The following is an 18321-nucleotide window of genomic DNA, read 5'->3' on the forward strand; positions in this document are numbered from 1 at the left end:
GAGAAAGAGAGAAGGGGGGGGACTGAGAAAGAGAGAGAGAGAGAGGGGGGGCTGAGAAAGGGAGAGAGAGAGGAGAGAGAGAGGGGGGCTGAGAAGGGGGAGAGAGAGAGAGGGAGAGAGAGAGAGAGAGAGAGAGAGAGAGAGAGAGAGAAGAGAGATTGAGAGAGAACTGGGCTGAGAAAGAGTGAGGGGGGGGACTGTTAAAGAGATTGTTTACCTTAGGGGGGCTGAGAAAGGGAGAGAGAGAGGGAGAGAGAGAGAGAGGGGGGGGCTGAGAAAGGGAGAGAGAGAGAGGGAGAGAGAGAGAGAGAGAGAGAGAGAGAGAGGGGGAGAGAGAGAGAGAAAGAGAGTGTGTATGTTTGCATGTATATCTGTCTGTGTGTGTGTCCCTTTAACAGCAGGTGTGGAGTGTGTTGAAACCCACCATGCTGTTTGGAATCTGACTTCAGTCCTGAGTCTTTGGCCATCCTAAAAATAGCCTTCTGAAAGACCAACAGCAGCTTCCTCAATGGTACACTAGCCTCCATAATGCTCTGGTCCAAAATAGTGCACTACACAGGGAATAGGGTGCTATTTAGCCGAAGTAGTATTGCCCAATGACTTGGCTCTCACAGTTGTCCTCCATACTGCCAACTACATGTTGTTCTTCCTGGCCTCTCTCTGAACCACATCATTTACCGGAAATATGAGCAATTATTCCCTTTAGTTACCCTTAGTTACCCTCTCTGGTAAGTCTTTGATTTCTTTTCTCCTGTTTGAAGATAGGAAATGTAATTTAGTGTGGGCCGGAGGGAGCATGGGATACAGCTAGCTCGGTGACTGTTGTTGCCACGTAAACAGAATGCAATGGACTTAATTATGACACTGGAGTTTAGAAATGTATCTTGGTTCATACGAACAATTTTGAACTTTTATATATATATAAAAAAAACATTTCATGTTGACTCTCCTGGGATAGAAAGGAAATGTCATGAAATGACACATACTATATAAAGTTTTCACAAAGGTTGTGATCTTTCACTGCGTGGCTCTACATTGAGGCCGAGGTGTAAAAATGTCACAAACTATTTTGTGTTTTAAATTGGGGGGTCGTAGCTGCTGATCTGACTTTTTTGGGATCTTTAATCCACGACTAAAATATCCGAAACTTCCCGAAGATTCTGGGCATGTGTGAATCACGTTCGGTGCATGTCTATATTGTCTACAGAGAACAGGCTCCTCAGGCCAATGGTGCTCATTTAATTAAGTTAGATTAAGCTGAAATCAATGTCTGCTGGATCTCACATAACGATCGCAGTATCCTTCATAACAGAACTGAATATAATAGCATAACATTACCGTAAGACAAAAAAAAACACGTTCAATCGTAATTGTTAATCTTTAAGTTTATAAACCCTTCTCAGTATGCACTTAGATTTTGTTTTGAATGACATACAGTGTTGTTTTGAATGACATACAGTGTTGTTTTGAATGACATACAGTGTTGTTTTGAATTATGTACAGTGTTGTTTTGAATGACATACAGTGTTGTTTTGAATTATGTACAGTGTTGTTTTGAATGACATACAGTGTTGTTTTGAATGACATACAGTGTTGTTTTGAATTACGTACAGTGTTGTTTTGAATGACATACAGTGTTGTTTTGAATGACATACAGTGTTGTTTTGAATGACATACAGTGTTGTTTTGAATGACGTACAGTGTTGTTTTGAATGACGTACAGTGTTGTTTTGAATGACGTACAGTGTTGTTTTGAATGACATACAGTGTTGTTTTGAATGACGTACAGTGTTGTTTTGAATGACGTACAGTGTTGTTTTGAATGACATACAGTGTTGTTTTGAATGACGTACAGTGTTGTTTTGAATGACATACAGTGTTGTTTTGAATGACGTACAGTGTTGTTTTGAATGACGTACAGTGTTGTTTTGAATTATGTACAGTGTTGTTTTAAAAAAAATGACATACAGTGTTTAAAGAATTGAAGGTGCAACTCATTTTATAGTCATCATAAAAATGTTTTACTGTCATATACAAAAAATCTACTCCTCCGTTGACAGGGATCATCAACTTCACGTTTTTCAGCTTCGGCCCACCAATTTAAACTGAGGCATAGCCATACCTGTGTATTTTGCCTAGTGGCGTGCACTGTTTGAGATTTGGCCACATGAAGAAAAAAAACACACTGGGTGTTTTTTGTCACACAGTAACGTTATACCATGCAATTATAAGCGGTTTTGTTATGTAGAATTATGTATGTGATCATGATGTGATCTTGCAGACATTGCATCAGCTTGATCTAACTTTGCCATAGTTGCCATAGTTGCCTGAGTTGCCTGGGTTACCTGAGTTGCCTGAGTTTCCTGAGTTGCCATAGTTGCCATAGTTGCCTGAGTTGCCATAGTTGCCTGAGTTGCCTGAGTTGCCTTAGTTGCCTTAGTTGCCATAGTTGCCATAGTTGCCATAGTTGCCTGAGTTGCCATAGTTGCCTGAGTTGCCTTAGTTGCCTGAGTTGCCATAGTTGCCTGAGTTGCCTGAGTTGCCTTAGTTGCCTTAGTTGCCATAGTTGCCATAGTTGCCATAGTTGCCTGAGTTGCCATAGTTGCCTGAGTTGCCTTAGTTGCCTGAGTTGCCATAGTTGCCTGAGTTGCCTGAGTTTCCTGAGTTGCCATAGTTGCCCGAGTTGCCTGAGTTGCCATAGTTTCCTGAGTTGCCTTAGTTACCTGAGTTTCCTGAGTTTCCTGAGTTGCCATAGTTTCCTGAGTTTCCTGAGTTGCCTTAGTTACCTGAGTTGCCATAGTTTCCTGAGTTGCCTTAGTTGCCATAGTTTCCTGAGTTTCCTGAGTTGCCTGAGTTGCCTGAGTTGCCCGAGTTGCCATAGTTTCCTGAGTTGCCATAGTTTCCTGAGTTGCCTTAGTTACCTGAGTTTCCTGAGTTGCCTTAGTTACCTTAGTTTCCTGAGTTGCCTGAGTTGCCTGAGTTGCCATAGTTGCCTGAGTTGCCTTAGTTACCTTAGTTTCCTGAGTTGCCTGAGTTGCCTGAGTTGCCATAGTTTCCTGAGTTGCCTTAGTTACCTGAGTTTCCTGAGTTGCCTGAGTTGCCATAGTTTCCTGAGTTGCCTGAGTTGCCATAGTTTCCTGAGTTTCCTGAGTTGCCTGAGTTGCCATAGTTTCCTGAGTTGCCTGAGTTGCCTTAGTTACCTGAGTTTCCTGAGTTGCCTTAGTTACCTTAGTTTCCTGAGTTGCCTGAGTTGCCTGAGTTGCCATAGTTTCCTGAGTTGCCTTAGTTACCTGAGTTTCCTGAGTTGCCTGAGTTGCCATAGTTGCCTGAGGGCTGGATTGGATTCGATCAGTGGTCCTGATGAGCCCATCCCAGCTAGCTAGTTTATGCCGTAGGGGCCATCAGACGCTTCGGGAAGTTCTGGTTCTTTTAGTCGGTGGATTAAAGATCCCCCCCTCAGCTCCACATCCACTCTGTATAAATGTTTCATTATTTCCAAATAAGTTGTTGATTACTTTGTGTATTTAGTTTTTTTTTCCAATAATGTTTTTCTTGTTCTCTCTTTCTTTCTCTCTCTCTTAGTCAAATTTGAAAGCTGCAAACACATTTTAACAACACTCTAGGGGTAGGAAATAACTTTAATTTAGTTTATTTTTCATTTATTTTGAAAATCAGCTTCAAAGTAACAAGTTGTTATTATGAGCTGGACAGATTAACAGCCTTTTGCAACCACCTGTGTTCCCGAGCTTGTTGGTTGTTGTAAGTGTTCTATGAATAAACATGACGTGTAATTCTGACCATTTGACCGTACTGAACTTGAATGACCAAGCGAAACCGCTCTCAGGCCACTGCAGTTGTCATCCCCGGGTCCGTATTCACAAAGCATCTCTGAGTAGGAATGCAGAATGCAGTTTTGCCTTTTTTTTATTATGAACGAGAGAGGGGGGGGGGAACTTGATCCTGAAGATCAGCAATCTTACCCAGAGACACTCTTCGTGGAAACGGACCCTTGAAGATTAAGTTTTGTCAGAGAAGTCTCATCCCTCATCTCTCTTCTTGTAGGTAACATTGACAGCAGCTGTTTGGGCCGGGGCTCTGAAACAGAATAAGTGGTTAGAGATCAGAAGGGTCGTGGTCACCATGGTGCGTAATGTGGACGATCTGGACTTTTGCCTTGCCTCCCACCCCCAGAGCATCCTGGAGGGGCTACGCTCCCTCTGCTGCAACCCCAAACTAGTGGACGTGACTCTGGCAGCGGGCGGCCGCGACTTCCCCTGTCACCGGGCCGTCCTGGCGCTCTGCAGCGTCTACTTCCACTCCATGTTCTCCGGGGACTTTGTGGAGAGCATCGCGGCCCGGGTGGAGCTGCACGGTGTGGATCCTGACATAATGGCTTCCCTTCTAGACTTCTGCTACACAGGGAAACTCACCATCAACCAGGGAAACGTGGAGGGCCTGATACGCACGTCCAGTCAGCTACAGTTCCAGGCGGTCCGGACTGTGTGCAGCCGTTATCTCCAGCACCAGATCGATGCCACCAACTGCCTGGGGATCCTGGAGTTCGGGGAGGTACACGGCTGTCCCGAGGTGGTAGCAAAGGCCTGGGGATTCCTTCTGGAGAACTTTGAGGCCGTACAGCGCTGGGAGGAGTTTCCTCTGCTGGAGAAGGAGAGGTTAGTGGCGTGTCTGTCCAATGAGAGGCTACAGACCAGGACAGAGTGTACCCGTGTGGAGGCAGCCCTGGCCTGGGTGAGACACCACCAAGAGTCCCGACTCCCCCACCTCCCAGAGCTTCTGGGGCTGACCCGCCTGGCCCTCCTGTCCCCTGACTACCTCACTAACACCCTAATGAAGGACAGCCTGGTTCTAGCCTCTCTCAGCTGTGTGGAGGTGGTGGAGAGTGTATGCAGAGAGGTAAATGAACAAGATAATAAAGTACCAATGTTTTCATCTTTTATACTTAATGGTCCAGTTTCCCAACCACCAGTAAGCCTAGACCTGTACTCAAATACACTTTGAATGGAGGTTCTACATTGAGTTTATTTTTTATTCCAGCGTCGAGGCTTGATCTGTGTCTGAGAAACCTTAAGTTTTATCAGGGCAGAGAGAACTTCCATATTTCCCAACATTTCCAAATCACCGTCTTTGTGTAGAAAATGGACGTGAAGCCAGGAGATGTGGTCCAGAGTCCCCAACCCAACCTGGAGGAGGTGTTATTCGTGATGGGAGGACGCTCGCTGGACGACTCAGATGACGAAGATGATGATGATGATGATGAAGACAGAGACCCCAGGCTGCTGCCCGGAAACTGTGGCTTCTACAACCCTAAGACACGTAATGTTCCTCTTCCTCCTCATCTTCCTCTTCCTCGCCCATGTGTTCTGAGCATCTGTGTCCCTATAACCTGGTCCCAGATCTGTTTGTGCTGTCTGGCGAAATTTGTCATGTGACAATGAGGAGTGGACAAGACAGAACAAACAGATCTGGGACCAGGCTAGGTAATGACCATAGTAGTGGACAAGACAGAACAAACAGATCTGGGACCAGGCTAGGTAATGACCATAGTAGTGGACAAGACAGAACAAACAGATCTGGGACCAGGCTAGGTAATGACCATAGTAGTGGACAAGACAGAACAAACAAACAGATCTGGGACCAGGCTAGGTAATGACCATAGTAGTGGACAAGACAGAACAAACAGATCTGGGACCAGGCTAGGTAATGACCATAGTAGTGGACAAGACAGAACAAACAGATCTGGGACCAGGCTAGGTAATGACCATAGTAGTGGACAAGACAGAACAAACAGATCTGGGACCAGGCTAGGTAATGACCATAGTAGTGGACAAGACAGAACAAACAGATCTGGGACCAGGCTAGGTAATGACCATAGTAGTGGACAAGACAGAACAAACAGATCTGGGACCAGGCTAGGTAATGACCATAGTAGTGGACAAGACAGAACAAACAGATCTGGGACCAGGCTAGGTAATGACCATAGTAGTGGACAAGACAGAACAAACAGATCTGGGACCAGGCTAGGTAATGACCATAGTAGTGGACAAGACAGAACAAACAGATCTGGGACCAGGCTAGGTAATGACCATAGTAGTGGACAAGACAGAACAAACAGATCTGGGACCAGGCTAGGTAATGACCATAGTAGTGGACATGACAGAACAAACAGATCTGGGACCAGGCTAGGTAATGACCATAGTAGTGGACAAGACAGAACAAACAGATCTGGGACCAGGCTAGGTAATGACCATAGTAGTGGACAAGACAGAACAAACAGATCTGGGACCAGGCTAGGTAATGACCATAGTAGTGGACAAGACAGAACCAGATCTGGGACCAGGCTAGGTAATGACCATAGTAGTGGACAAGACAGCACAAACAGATCTGGGACCAGGCTAGGTAATGACCATAGTAGTGGACATGACAGAACAAACAGATCTGGGACCAGGCTAGGTAATGACCATAGGAGTGACAAGACAGAACAAGGCCAAGCTCGTGTCCACCCAGCAAAGAGCCTATAAATAATGAGCATGTTGTGATTATCATGTCTCTCTACAGAACAGTTATATGAATAGCATTATCATCTCTCTCTACAGAGTAGTGGTATGAAAAACATTATCATGTCTCTCTACAGAGTAGTGGTATGAAAAACATTATCATGTCTCTACAGAGTAGTGGTATGAAAAACATTATCATGTCTCTCTACAGAGTAGTGGTATGAAAAACATTATCATGTCTCTACAGAGTAGTGGTATGAATAACATTATCATGTATCTCTCTCTACAGAGTAAATAAGCATGCCCCTTTAAAAAAAGTAGAACTAAGAGCTGATATAGCCCTTGGTTCACTCCAGATCTGACTGCCCTCGACCAGCACAAAAACATCCTGTGGCGGACTGCACAAGCATCGAATAGTCCCCGCGATATGCAACTGTTCAGGGAAGTCAGGAACCAATATACTCAGTCAGTTAGGAAAGCAAAGGCTAGCTTATTCAAACATAAGTTTGTATCCTGTATTTAACTCCAAAAAGTTTTGGGACACTGTAAAGTCCATGAAGAACAAGAGCACCTCCTCCCAGCTGCCCACTTGCACTGAGGCTCGGAAACACTGTCACCACCGATAAATCCGCGATAATCGAGAATTTTAATAAGCATTTTTCTACGGCTGGCGATGCTTTCCTCCTGGCTACCCCAACCCCGGTCAACAGCACAGCACCCCCGCAGCTACTTGCCCAAGCCTCCCCAGCTTCTCCCTCACCCAAATCCAGATAGCAGATGTTCTGAAAGAACTGCAAAACCTGGACCCGTACAATCTGGACCCTCTCTTTCTAAAATTATCCGCTTCCATTGCTGCAACCCCTATTACCAGTCTGTTCAACCTCTCTTTCGTATCTTCCGAGATCCCTAAAGATTGGAAAGCTGTCGCAGTCATCCCTCTATTCCAAGGGGTGACACTCTAGACCCAAACTGCTACAGACCTATATCCAACCTGCCCTGCCTTTCTAAAGTCTTCGAAAGCCAAGTTAACAAACATATCACTGACCATTTCAAATCCCAACGTACCTTCTCCACTGTGCAATCCGGTTTCGAGCTGGTCACGGGTGCACCTCAGCCATGCTCAAGGTACTAAACGATATCATAACCGCCATCGATAAAAGACAGTACTGTGCAGCCATCTTCATCGACCTGGCCAAGGCTTTCGACTCTGTCAATCATCGTATTGTTATCGGCAGACTCAACAGCCTTGGTTTCTCAAATGACTGCCTCGCCTGGTTCACCAACTACTTCTCAGATAGAGTTCAGTGTGTCAAATCGGAGGGTCTATTGTCCGGACCTCTGGCTGTCTCTATGAGGGTGCCACAGGGTTCAATTCTCGGGCCGACTTCTCTGTATATATCAGTGATGTCGCTCTTGCTGCGTGTGATTCCCTGATCCATCTCTACGCAGTCGACACCATTCTGTACACATCTGGCCCTTCTTTGAACACTGTGTTAACCTCCAGGTTAACCCTCCAGGCGAGCTTCAATGCCATACGACACTACTTCCGTGACCTCCAACTGTTCTTAAATGCTAGTAAAACTAAATGCATGCTCTTCAACTGATAGCTGCCCACACCGCCCACCCGACCAGCAATCACTACTCTGGACGGTTCTGACTTAGAATATGTGGACAACTACAAATACCTAGGTGTGTGGCTAGACTGTAAACTCTCCTTCCAGACTCATATTAAACAGTTCCAATCCAAAATTAAATCTAGAATTGGCTTCCTATTTAGCAACAAAGCCTCCTTCACTCACACCGCAAACTTACCCTTGTAAAACTGACTATCCTACCGATCCTCGACTTCGGCGATGTAATTTACAAAATAGCCTCCAACACTCTACTCAGCAAACTGGATGCAGTTTATCACAGTGCCATCCGCATTGTCACCAAAGTCCCATATACCACCCACCACTGCGACCTGTATGCTCTCGTCGGCTGACCCTCGCAAAAAAATTTGTCGCCAAATTCACTGGCTCCGGCTCATCTATAAGTCTATACTAGTTAAAGCTCCGCCTTATCTCAGCTCACTGGTCACCATAACAACACCCACCCGTAGCACACACTCCAGCGGATAAATCACAGTGGTCATCCCCAAAGCCAACACCTCCTTTGGCCCCCTTTCCTATCAGTTCTCTGCTGCCAATGACTGGAACAAATTGCAAAAATCGCTGAAGCTGGAGACTTATATCTCCCTCACTAACTTTAAACATCAGCTATCCGAGCAGCTTACCAATCGCTTCAGCTGTACACAGCCCCATCTGTAAATAGCTCATCCAATCTACCTACCTCATCCCCATATTGTTTTAATGTACTTTATTTGCTCTTTTGCACCCCAGTATCTCTACTTGTACATCATCATCTGCACATTTATTACTTCAGTGTTTAATTGGTTCAATTGTAATTACTTCGCTACTATGGCCTATTTATTGCCTTACCTCCTTACTCCATTTGCACACATGGTATGTAGATGTTCTATTGTGTTATTGACTGTACGCTTTTTTACTCCATGTGTAACTCTGTGTTGTTGTTTTATCTTGGCCAGGTCGCAGTTGTAAATGAGAACTTGTTCTCAACTGGCCTACCTGGTTAAATAAAGGTGAAATTAAAAAAATGAATAACATTATCGTGTCTCTACAGAGTAGTGGTATGAATAACATTATCGTGTCTCTCTCTCTCCAGAGTAGTGGTATGAATAACACTATCATCTCTCTCTCTCTCTACAGAACAGTGGTATGAGCTGCCAGTCTTCCCCAACCACAACAAGTACGGATACTCTGTGGTCTCTTTGAATAATGACGTTTATGTCACAGGTCGGTTGGCTTTTATTTAGGGCACATAGAACGAAAGTATTCCTTGTCAGTAAACCAAATTCAGATTTCCTCCAATAGTTGCGGTGTGCTGGGTGCTTCTTGATAGACATAATTGATGCATCCAGTGTCCTCAGTGTCCTGTATAGAGGAATGACAATGGTCTAATGGTCCTTCCCTCCCTCCCTCCATCCCTCCCTCTATCCCTACCTCCCCCCTTCATCCCTACCTCCATCTATCCCTCCCTCCCCCCTTCATCCCTACCTCCATCTATCCCTCCCTCCCTTCATCCCTCCTTCCATTTATCCCTCCCTCCATCCACCCCTTCATCCCATCATCCCTCCTTCCCTTCATCCCTCCTTCCCTTCATCCCTCCTTCCCTCTCTCATCTTAGGGGGCTCGAGGGGTTCCCAATCCAACACCTGGTCGACCACAGAGACCTGGAAGTACATCACCAGAGAGGGACGGTGGGTGACGGTGGCTCCCATGCTCCGGCCCCGGACTAACCACACCTCAGCAGCCCTCAGTGGAGAGATATACGTCATCGGAGGAAAGAGACTAATGGGAACTATAGCAACTAGACCTATAATAGATCTATAGGAACTAGACCTATAATACCTATAGGAACTAGACCTATAATAGACCTATAGGAACTAGACCTATAATAGACCTATAGGAACTAGACCTATAATAGACCTATAGCAACTAGACCTATAATAGACCTATAGGAACTAGACCTATAATAGACCTATAGACCAATAGACCTATAGAATAGACCTATAATAGACCTATAACTAGACCTATAATAGACCTATAACTAGACCTATAATAGACCTAGGAATAGCAACCTATAATAGACCTATAATAGACCTAGGAATAGACCTATAATAGACCTATAATAGACCTATAATAGACCTATAGGAACTAGACCTATAATAGACCTATAACTAGACCTATAATAGACCTATAGGAACTAGACCTATAATAGACCTATATAATAGAATAGACCTATAATAGACCTATAACTAGACCTATAATAGACCTATATAATAGACCTATAATAGACCTATAATAGACCTATATAATAGACCTATAACTAGACCTATAATAGACCTATAATAGACCTATAATAGACCTATAATAGACCTAATAGACCTATAATAGACCTATAATAGACCTATAATAGACCTATAATAGACCTATAATAGACCAATAATAATAGACCTATAATAGACCTATAATAGACCTATAATAGACCTATAATAGACCTATAATAGACCTATAATAGACCTATAATAGACCTATAATAGACCTATAATAATAGACCTATAATAGACCTATAATAGACCAATAATAGACCTATAATAGACCTATAATAGACCTATAATAGACCTATAATAGACCTATAATAGACCTATAATAGACCTATAATAGACCTATAATAGACCAATAATAGACCTATAATAGACCAATAATAGACCTATAATAGACCTATAATAGACCTATAATAGACCTATAATAGACATATAATAGACCTATAATAGACCTATAATAGACCTATAGGAACTAGACCTATAATAGACCTATAATAGACCTATAATAGACCTATAATAGACCTAGATAATAGACCTATAATAGACCTATAATAGACCTATAATAGACCTATAGGAACTAGACCTATAATAGACCTATAATAGACCTATAATAGACCTATAAGAACTAGACCTATAATAGACCTATAATAGACCTATAGGAACTAGACCTATAATAGACCTATAATAGACATATAATAGACCTATAGGAACTAGACCTATAATAGACCTATATAGAATAGACCTATAATAGACCTATAATAGACCTATAATAGACCTATAGGAACTAGACCTATAATAGACCTATATAGAACTAGACCTATAATAGACCTATATAGAACTAGACCTATAATAACCTATAATAGACCTATAATAGACCTATAGGAGACTATAATAGACCTATAATAGACCTATAGAACTAGACCTATAATAGACCTATATATAGACCTATAACTAGACCTATAATAGACCTATAATAGACCTATAATAGACCTATAATAGACCTATAATAGACCTATAATAGACCTATAGGAATAGACCTATAATAGACCTATAATAGACCTATAATAGACCTATAATAGATATAATAGACCTATAATAGACCTATAGGAACTAGACCTATAATAGACCTATAATAGACCTATAAGAACTAGACCTATAATAGACCTATAATATACCTATAATATACCTATGATAGACCTATAATAGACCTATAATAGACCTATAATAGACCTATAGGAACTAGACCTATAATAGACCTATAGGAACTAGACCTATTATAGACCTATAGGAACTAGACCTATAATAGACCTATAATAGACCTATAATAGATAACTAGACCTATAATAGACCTATAATAGACCTATAATAGACCTATAAGACCTATAATAGACCTATAATAGACCTATAATAGACCTATAGGAACTAGACCTATAATAGACCTATAATAGACCTATAATAGACCTATAATAGACCTATAATAGACCTCAAGGAATAGACCTATAATAGACCTATAATAGACCTATAATAGACCTATATGATTTAGATACTAGACCTATAATAGACCTATGGATGTCAGAATAGACCTATAATAGACCTATAGAGAATAGACCTATAATAGACCTATAATAGACCTATAATAGACCTATAATAGACCTATAGGAACTAGACCTATAATAGACCTATATAATAGACCTATAATAGACCTATAATAGACCTATAATAGACCTATAATAGACCTATAATAGACCTATAAGGAACTAGACCTATAATAGACCTATAGGACCTAGACCTATAATAGACCTATAATAGACCTATAATAGACCTATAATAGACCTATAGGAATAGACCTATAATAGACCTATAGAATAGACCTATAATAGACCTATAGGAATAGACCTATAATAGACCTATAATAGACCTATAATAGACCCTATAATAGACCTATAGGAACTAGACCTATAATAGACCTATAATAGACCTATAATAGACCTATAATATAGACCTATAATAGACCTATAATAGACCTATAATAGACCTATAATAGACCTATAGACCTATAGGAACTAGACCTATAATAGACCTATAGGAACTAGACCTATAATAGACCTATAATAGACCTATAATAGACCTATAATAGACCTATAGGAACTAGACCTATAATAGACCTATAGAACTAGAATAGACCTATAATAGACCTATAATAGGAACTAGACCTATAATAGACCTATAATAGATAGACCTATAATAGACCTATAATAGACCTATAGGAACTAGACCTATAATAGACCTATAGGAACTAGACCTATAGGAACTAGACCTATAATAGACCTATAGGAACTAGACCTATAATAGACCAATAATAGACCTATAATAGACCTATAATAGACCTATAATAGACCTATAATAGACCTATAATAGACCTATAATAGACCTATAATAGACCTATAATAGACCTATAATAGACCTATAATAGACCTATAATAGACCTATAATAGACCTATAATAGACCTATAGGAACTAGACCTATAATAGACCTATAATAGACCTATAATAGACCTATAATAGACCTATAGGAACTAGACCTATAATAGACCTATAGGAACTAGACCTATAATAGACCTATAGGAACTAGACCTATAATAGACCTATAATAGACCTATAATAGACCTATAATAGACCTATAGGAACTAGACCTATAATAGACCTATAATAGACCTATAATAGACCTATAATAGACCTATAATAGACCTATAATAGACCTATAATAGACCTATAATAGACCTATAGGAACTAGACCTATAATAGACCTATAATAGACCTATAGGAACTAGACCTATAATAGACCTATAATAGACCTATAGGAACTAGACCTATAATAGACCTATAGGAATAGACCTATAATAACTATAATAGACCTATAATAGACCTATAATAGACCTATAGGAACTAGACCTATAATAGACCTATAATAGACCTATAATAGACCTATAGGAACTAGACCTATAATAGACCTATAATAGACCTATAATAGACCTATAATAGACCTATAATAGACCTATAATAGACCAATAATAGACCTATAATAGACCAATAATAGACCTATAATAGACCTATAGAACTAGACCTATAATAGACCTATAATAGACCTATAGGAACTAGACCTATAATAGACCTATAGAACTAGAACTAGACCTATAATAGACCTATAATAGACCTATAGGAATAGACCTATAATAGACCTATAATAGACTATTATAGATATAAGTAACTAGACCTATAATAGACCTATAATAAGACTATAATAGACCTATAACTAGACCTATAATAGACCTATAATAGACCTATAATAGACCTATAATAGACCTATAATAGACCTATAATAGACCTATAATAGACCTATAATAGAACTAGACCTATAATAGACCTATAAGAATAGACCTATAGGAACTAGACCTATAATAGACCTATAATAGACCTATAGGAACTAGACCTATAATAGACCTATAACTAGACCTATTAGGAATAGACCTATACGAATAGACCTATAATAGACCTATAATAGACCTATAATACCTATAATAGACCTATAGGAACTAGACCTATAATAGACCTATAGGAACTAGACCTATAATAGACCTATAATAGACCTATAACTAGACCTATAATAGACCTATATAGACCTATATAGAACCTATAATAGACCTATAATAGACCTATAGGAACTAGACCTATAATAGACCTATAATAGACCTATATAATAGACCTATAGAACTAGACCTATAATAGACCTATAGGAACTAGAACTATAATAGACCTATAATAGACCTATAATAGACCTATAATAGATAATAGACCTATAATAGACCTATAATAATAGACCTATAGAACTAGACCTATAATAGACCTATAGGAACTAGACCTATAATAGACCTATAATAGACTATAATAGACCTATAATAGACCTATAGACCTATAATAGACCTATAACTAGACCTATAATAGACCTATAGGAATAGACCTATAATAGACCTATAATAGACCTATAGACCTATAGGAACTAGACCTATAATAGACCTATAGGAACTAGACCTATAATAGACCTATAATAGACCTATAGGAACTAGACCTATAATAGACCTATAATAGACCTATAATAGACCTATAATAGACCTATAATAGACCTATAGGAACTAGACCTTTAATAGACCTATAATAGACCTATAGGAACTAGACCTATAATAGACCTATAGGAACTAGAACTATTATAGACCTATACGAACTAGACCTATAATAGACCTATAATAGACCTATAATAGACCTATAGGAACTAGACCTATAATAGACCTATAGGAACTAGACCTATAATAGACCTATAATAGACCTATAATAGACCTATAATAGACCTATAAGAACTAGACCTATAATAGACCTATAATAGACCTATAGGAACTAGACCTTTAATAGACCTATAATAGACCTACCTATAATAGACCTATAAGACCTATATAGACCTATAGACCTATATAGACCTATAGACCTATAATAGACCTATAATAGTTAGGAACTAGACTAGAGTTATATAATAGACCTATAATAGACCTATAGGGAACTAGACCTATAATAGACCTATAATAGACCTATAGGAACTAGACCTATAATAGACCTATAATAGTTACCGTTATAAATAGACCTATAGACCTATATAGACCTTATAGACCTATAATAGAACTAGACCTATAATAGACCTATAATAGACCTATAATAGACCTATAGGAACTAGACCTATAATAGACCTATAGGAACTAGACCTATAATAGACCTATATAGACCTATAGACCTATAATAGACCTATAATAGACCTATAGGAACTAGACCTATAATAGACCTATAGGAACTAGACCTATAATAGACCTAGATAATAGACCTATAATAGACCTATAATAGACCTATAGGGTTAGACCTATAATAGACCTATAGAACTAGACCTAGACCTATAATAGACCTATAATAGACCTATAATAGACCTATAGGAACTAGACCTATAATAGACCACCTATAAGGGTTAAGACCAATAGGAGTTAGACCATTAGGAAGTAGACCGATTAGACCTAGACTAATTCTCTATACTGTACAGACCTGTATACCTCTGCAGCCTGCCCGATCTACAGTGATAGATATGCTTTGTCATAATAAGTCAACGTTTTTATTCTAACATTGGTCGGGTCAGTTACCACCAGTGTTCTCTCTATCCACAGGCACCACAATGGACTTTGTAGACATTGAGCACTATGACCCATACAATGACACCTGGGCCCGGACATGCCCTGCAGTGAAATACGTCACCAACTTCACAGCGACTGCCTGCCATGGTAAACTGTACGTGATAGGCTCCTGTGCTGTTAAGTACAACGCCTTGACTCTGCAGTGCTACAATCCCGTTATAGGTAGGTAGGAATGGCGTGGAGCATCACGTAGGTTAATATGCTCACAACATGGAGCCGTAACCAGTGGGGTTTTTTGAAAGGGAAGTGATCCCCGATTCATGATTCCCCAATAATTGATTATCACTTTAGAAATGTTGCAGTAAATGGTGGTCAAAACATTATCCTTTTCAGATCCGTTTCAGGAATCTCTTGTCAGCGTAATGAAACATGTCGCCTACCACTCAGATGTAGCATGTGTTGTTCAGATTCATATCTCTACCTTTGTTCATTATTACAAATAAAAAAAAAAATTTTTTTTTAGTAAGAATTAAAGGAAAAGTTAGAGTTAGGTTACAACACTTCTCAGATTCTCGAGCAGATCCTATCTCATATCTTTGCTATAATAGTTAGACCTATAATGACCTCTCTGTCCCCAAGATGGGTGGAGTATCATCTGCTCTCCCTTCATCCCCAAGTACCTGTCCTCTCCTCGCTGTGTCTCAGTGGAGGGGCTCATCTACCTGATCGCTGACAACACCAAGAAGGTTTACTGCTACGACTAGAGCCACTGGCTAACATGTGGCAGAAGGTGGGTTAGGGTTTAGAGTTAGGGGTTAGGGTTAGGGGTTAGGGTTAGGTTAGGGTTTAGAGTTAGGGGTTAGAGTTAGGGGTTAGGGTTAGGGTTAGGTTTAGGGTTAGAGTTAGGTTAGGGTTAGGGGTTAGGGTTAGAGTTAGCATTAGCATTAGGTTAGGGTTAGGGTTAGGGGTTAGGAGTTAGGCGTTAGGGGGTAGGTTAGGGTTATGGTAGGGTTAGGGGTTAGGGTTATGGTCAGGGTTTGGGTTAGAGTTAGGTTAGGGTTAGAGTTAGTTAGGGGTTAGGGGTTAGGGTTAGGGGTTAGGGTTAGGGGTTAGGGTTAGGGGTTAGGGGTTAGGGGTTAGGGTTAGAGTTAGCGTTTGCGTTATGGTGGGGTTAGGGTCAGGGGTTAGAGTTAGGGTAGGGTTGGGGTTAGAGTTAGGGTAGGGTTAGGGGGGTTAGGGTTAGGGTTTATAGTTAGCATTAGGGGTTAGGGTTAGCGTTAGGGTTAGGGGTTAGGGGTTAGAGTTAGGGGTTAGGGTTAGGGGTTAGAGTTAGGGTTAGGGGTTAGAGTTAGGGTTATGGAGGGTTAGGGATTAGAGTTAGGGTTAGGGGTTAGAGTTAGGGTTATGGAGGGTTAGGGGTTAGAGTTAGGGTTAGGGGTTAGAGTTAGGGTTAGGGGTTAGAGTTAGGGTTATGGAGGGTTAGGGGTTAGAGTTAGGGTTAGGGGTTAGAGTTAGGGTTTAGAGTTAGGGTTTAGAGTTAGTGTGAGGGGTTAGGGTTAGGGGTTAGAGTTAGCGTTAGTGTTAGGGTAGGGTAGGGTAGGGTTAGGGGTTAGAGTTAGGGTTAGGGTTATGGTCAGGGGTTAGGGGTTAGGGTTAGGTTTGGGTTAGAGTTAGTGTTAGGGGTTAGGGTTAGGGTTAGGGTTAGGGGTTAGCGTTAGGGTTATGGGTTAGGGGTTAGGGGTTAGGGGTTAGAGTTAGGGTTAGGGTTATGGAGGGGTTAGGGGTTAGAGTTAGGTTAGTTAGGGTTAGGGGTTATAGTTAGGGTTAGGGTTAGGGTTAGGGGTTAGAGTTAGCGTTAGGGTTAGAGTTAGGTGTTAGGGGTTGGGGTTAGGGTTAGGGGTTAGAGTTAGGGTTTAGAGTTAGGGCGTTAGGGTTAGGGGTTAGAGTTAGGGTTAGGGGTTAGAGTTAGGGGGTTAGGGGTTAGGGGTTAGAGTTAGGGGTTAGGGTTAGCGTTAGAGTTAGGGTTATGGAGGGTTAGGGGGGTTAGAGTTAGGGTTAGGGGTTGGTGGGTTAGGGGTTAGAGTTAGGGTTAGGGAGGGGTTAGAGTTAGGGTTATGGAGGGTTAGGGGTTAGAGTTAGGGTTAGGGGTTAGAGTTAGGGTTAGGGGTTAGAGTTAGGGTTATGGAGGGTTAGGGGTTAGAGTTAGGGTTAGGGGTTAGAGTTAGGGTTTAGAGTTAGGGTTTAGAGTTAGTGTGAGGGTTAGGGTTAGGGGTTAGAGTTAACATTAGCATTAGGTTAGGGTTAGGGTTAGGGGTTAGAGTTAGCGTTAGCGTTAGGGTAGGGTTAGGGGTTAGAGGTAGGGTTAGGGTTATGGTCAGGGGTTAGGGGGGGTTAGGGTTAGAGTTTGGGTTAGAGTTAGTGTTAGGGTTTAGGGTTAGGGTTAGGGGTTAGGGTTATGGGGGTTAGGGTTAGGGTTAGGGTTTAGGGGTTAGGGGGGGTTAGGGGTTAGGGTTAGAGTTAGCGTTTAGGTTATGGTGGGGTTAGGGTCAGGGGTTAGAGTTAGGGTTGGGGTTAGAGTTAGGGGTAGGGTTAGGGGTTAGGGTTAGGGTTAGGGTTTATAGTTAGCATTAGGGGTTAG

At 41.0% G+C, this 18321-nt stretch overlaps 1 protein-coding gene across 1 annotated transcript in view; it reads left to right on the forward strand.

Moving 5' to 3' along the window:
* Positions 1–632: 632 nt before the first annotated feature.
* Positions 633–18321, forward strand: part of klhl30 (kelch-like family member 30) — a 21456-nt gene continuing 3767 nt past the window's right edge. Inside the window, 8 exon segments of the mRNA XM_064952641.1 lie at positions 633–728; positions 4063–4914; positions 5154–5334; positions 9284–9370; positions 9762–9915; positions 15715–15905; positions 16323–16444; positions 16447–16473. Of these exon segments, the coding sequence (XP_064808713.1) occupies positions 4141–4914; positions 5154–5334; positions 9284–9370; positions 9762–9915; positions 15715–15905; positions 16323–16444; positions 16447–16473 (1536 nt within the window). The 5' untranslated portion in view covers positions 633–728; positions 4063–4140.

Source organism: Oncorhynchus masou, chromosome 31, assembly GCF_036934945.1.
Source record: "Oncorhynchus masou masou isolate Uvic2021 chromosome 31, UVic_Omas_1.1, whole genome shotgun sequence".
NCBI classification, from domain to species: Eukaryota; Metazoa; Chordata; class Actinopteri; order Salmoniformes; family Salmonidae; genus Oncorhynchus; species Oncorhynchus masou.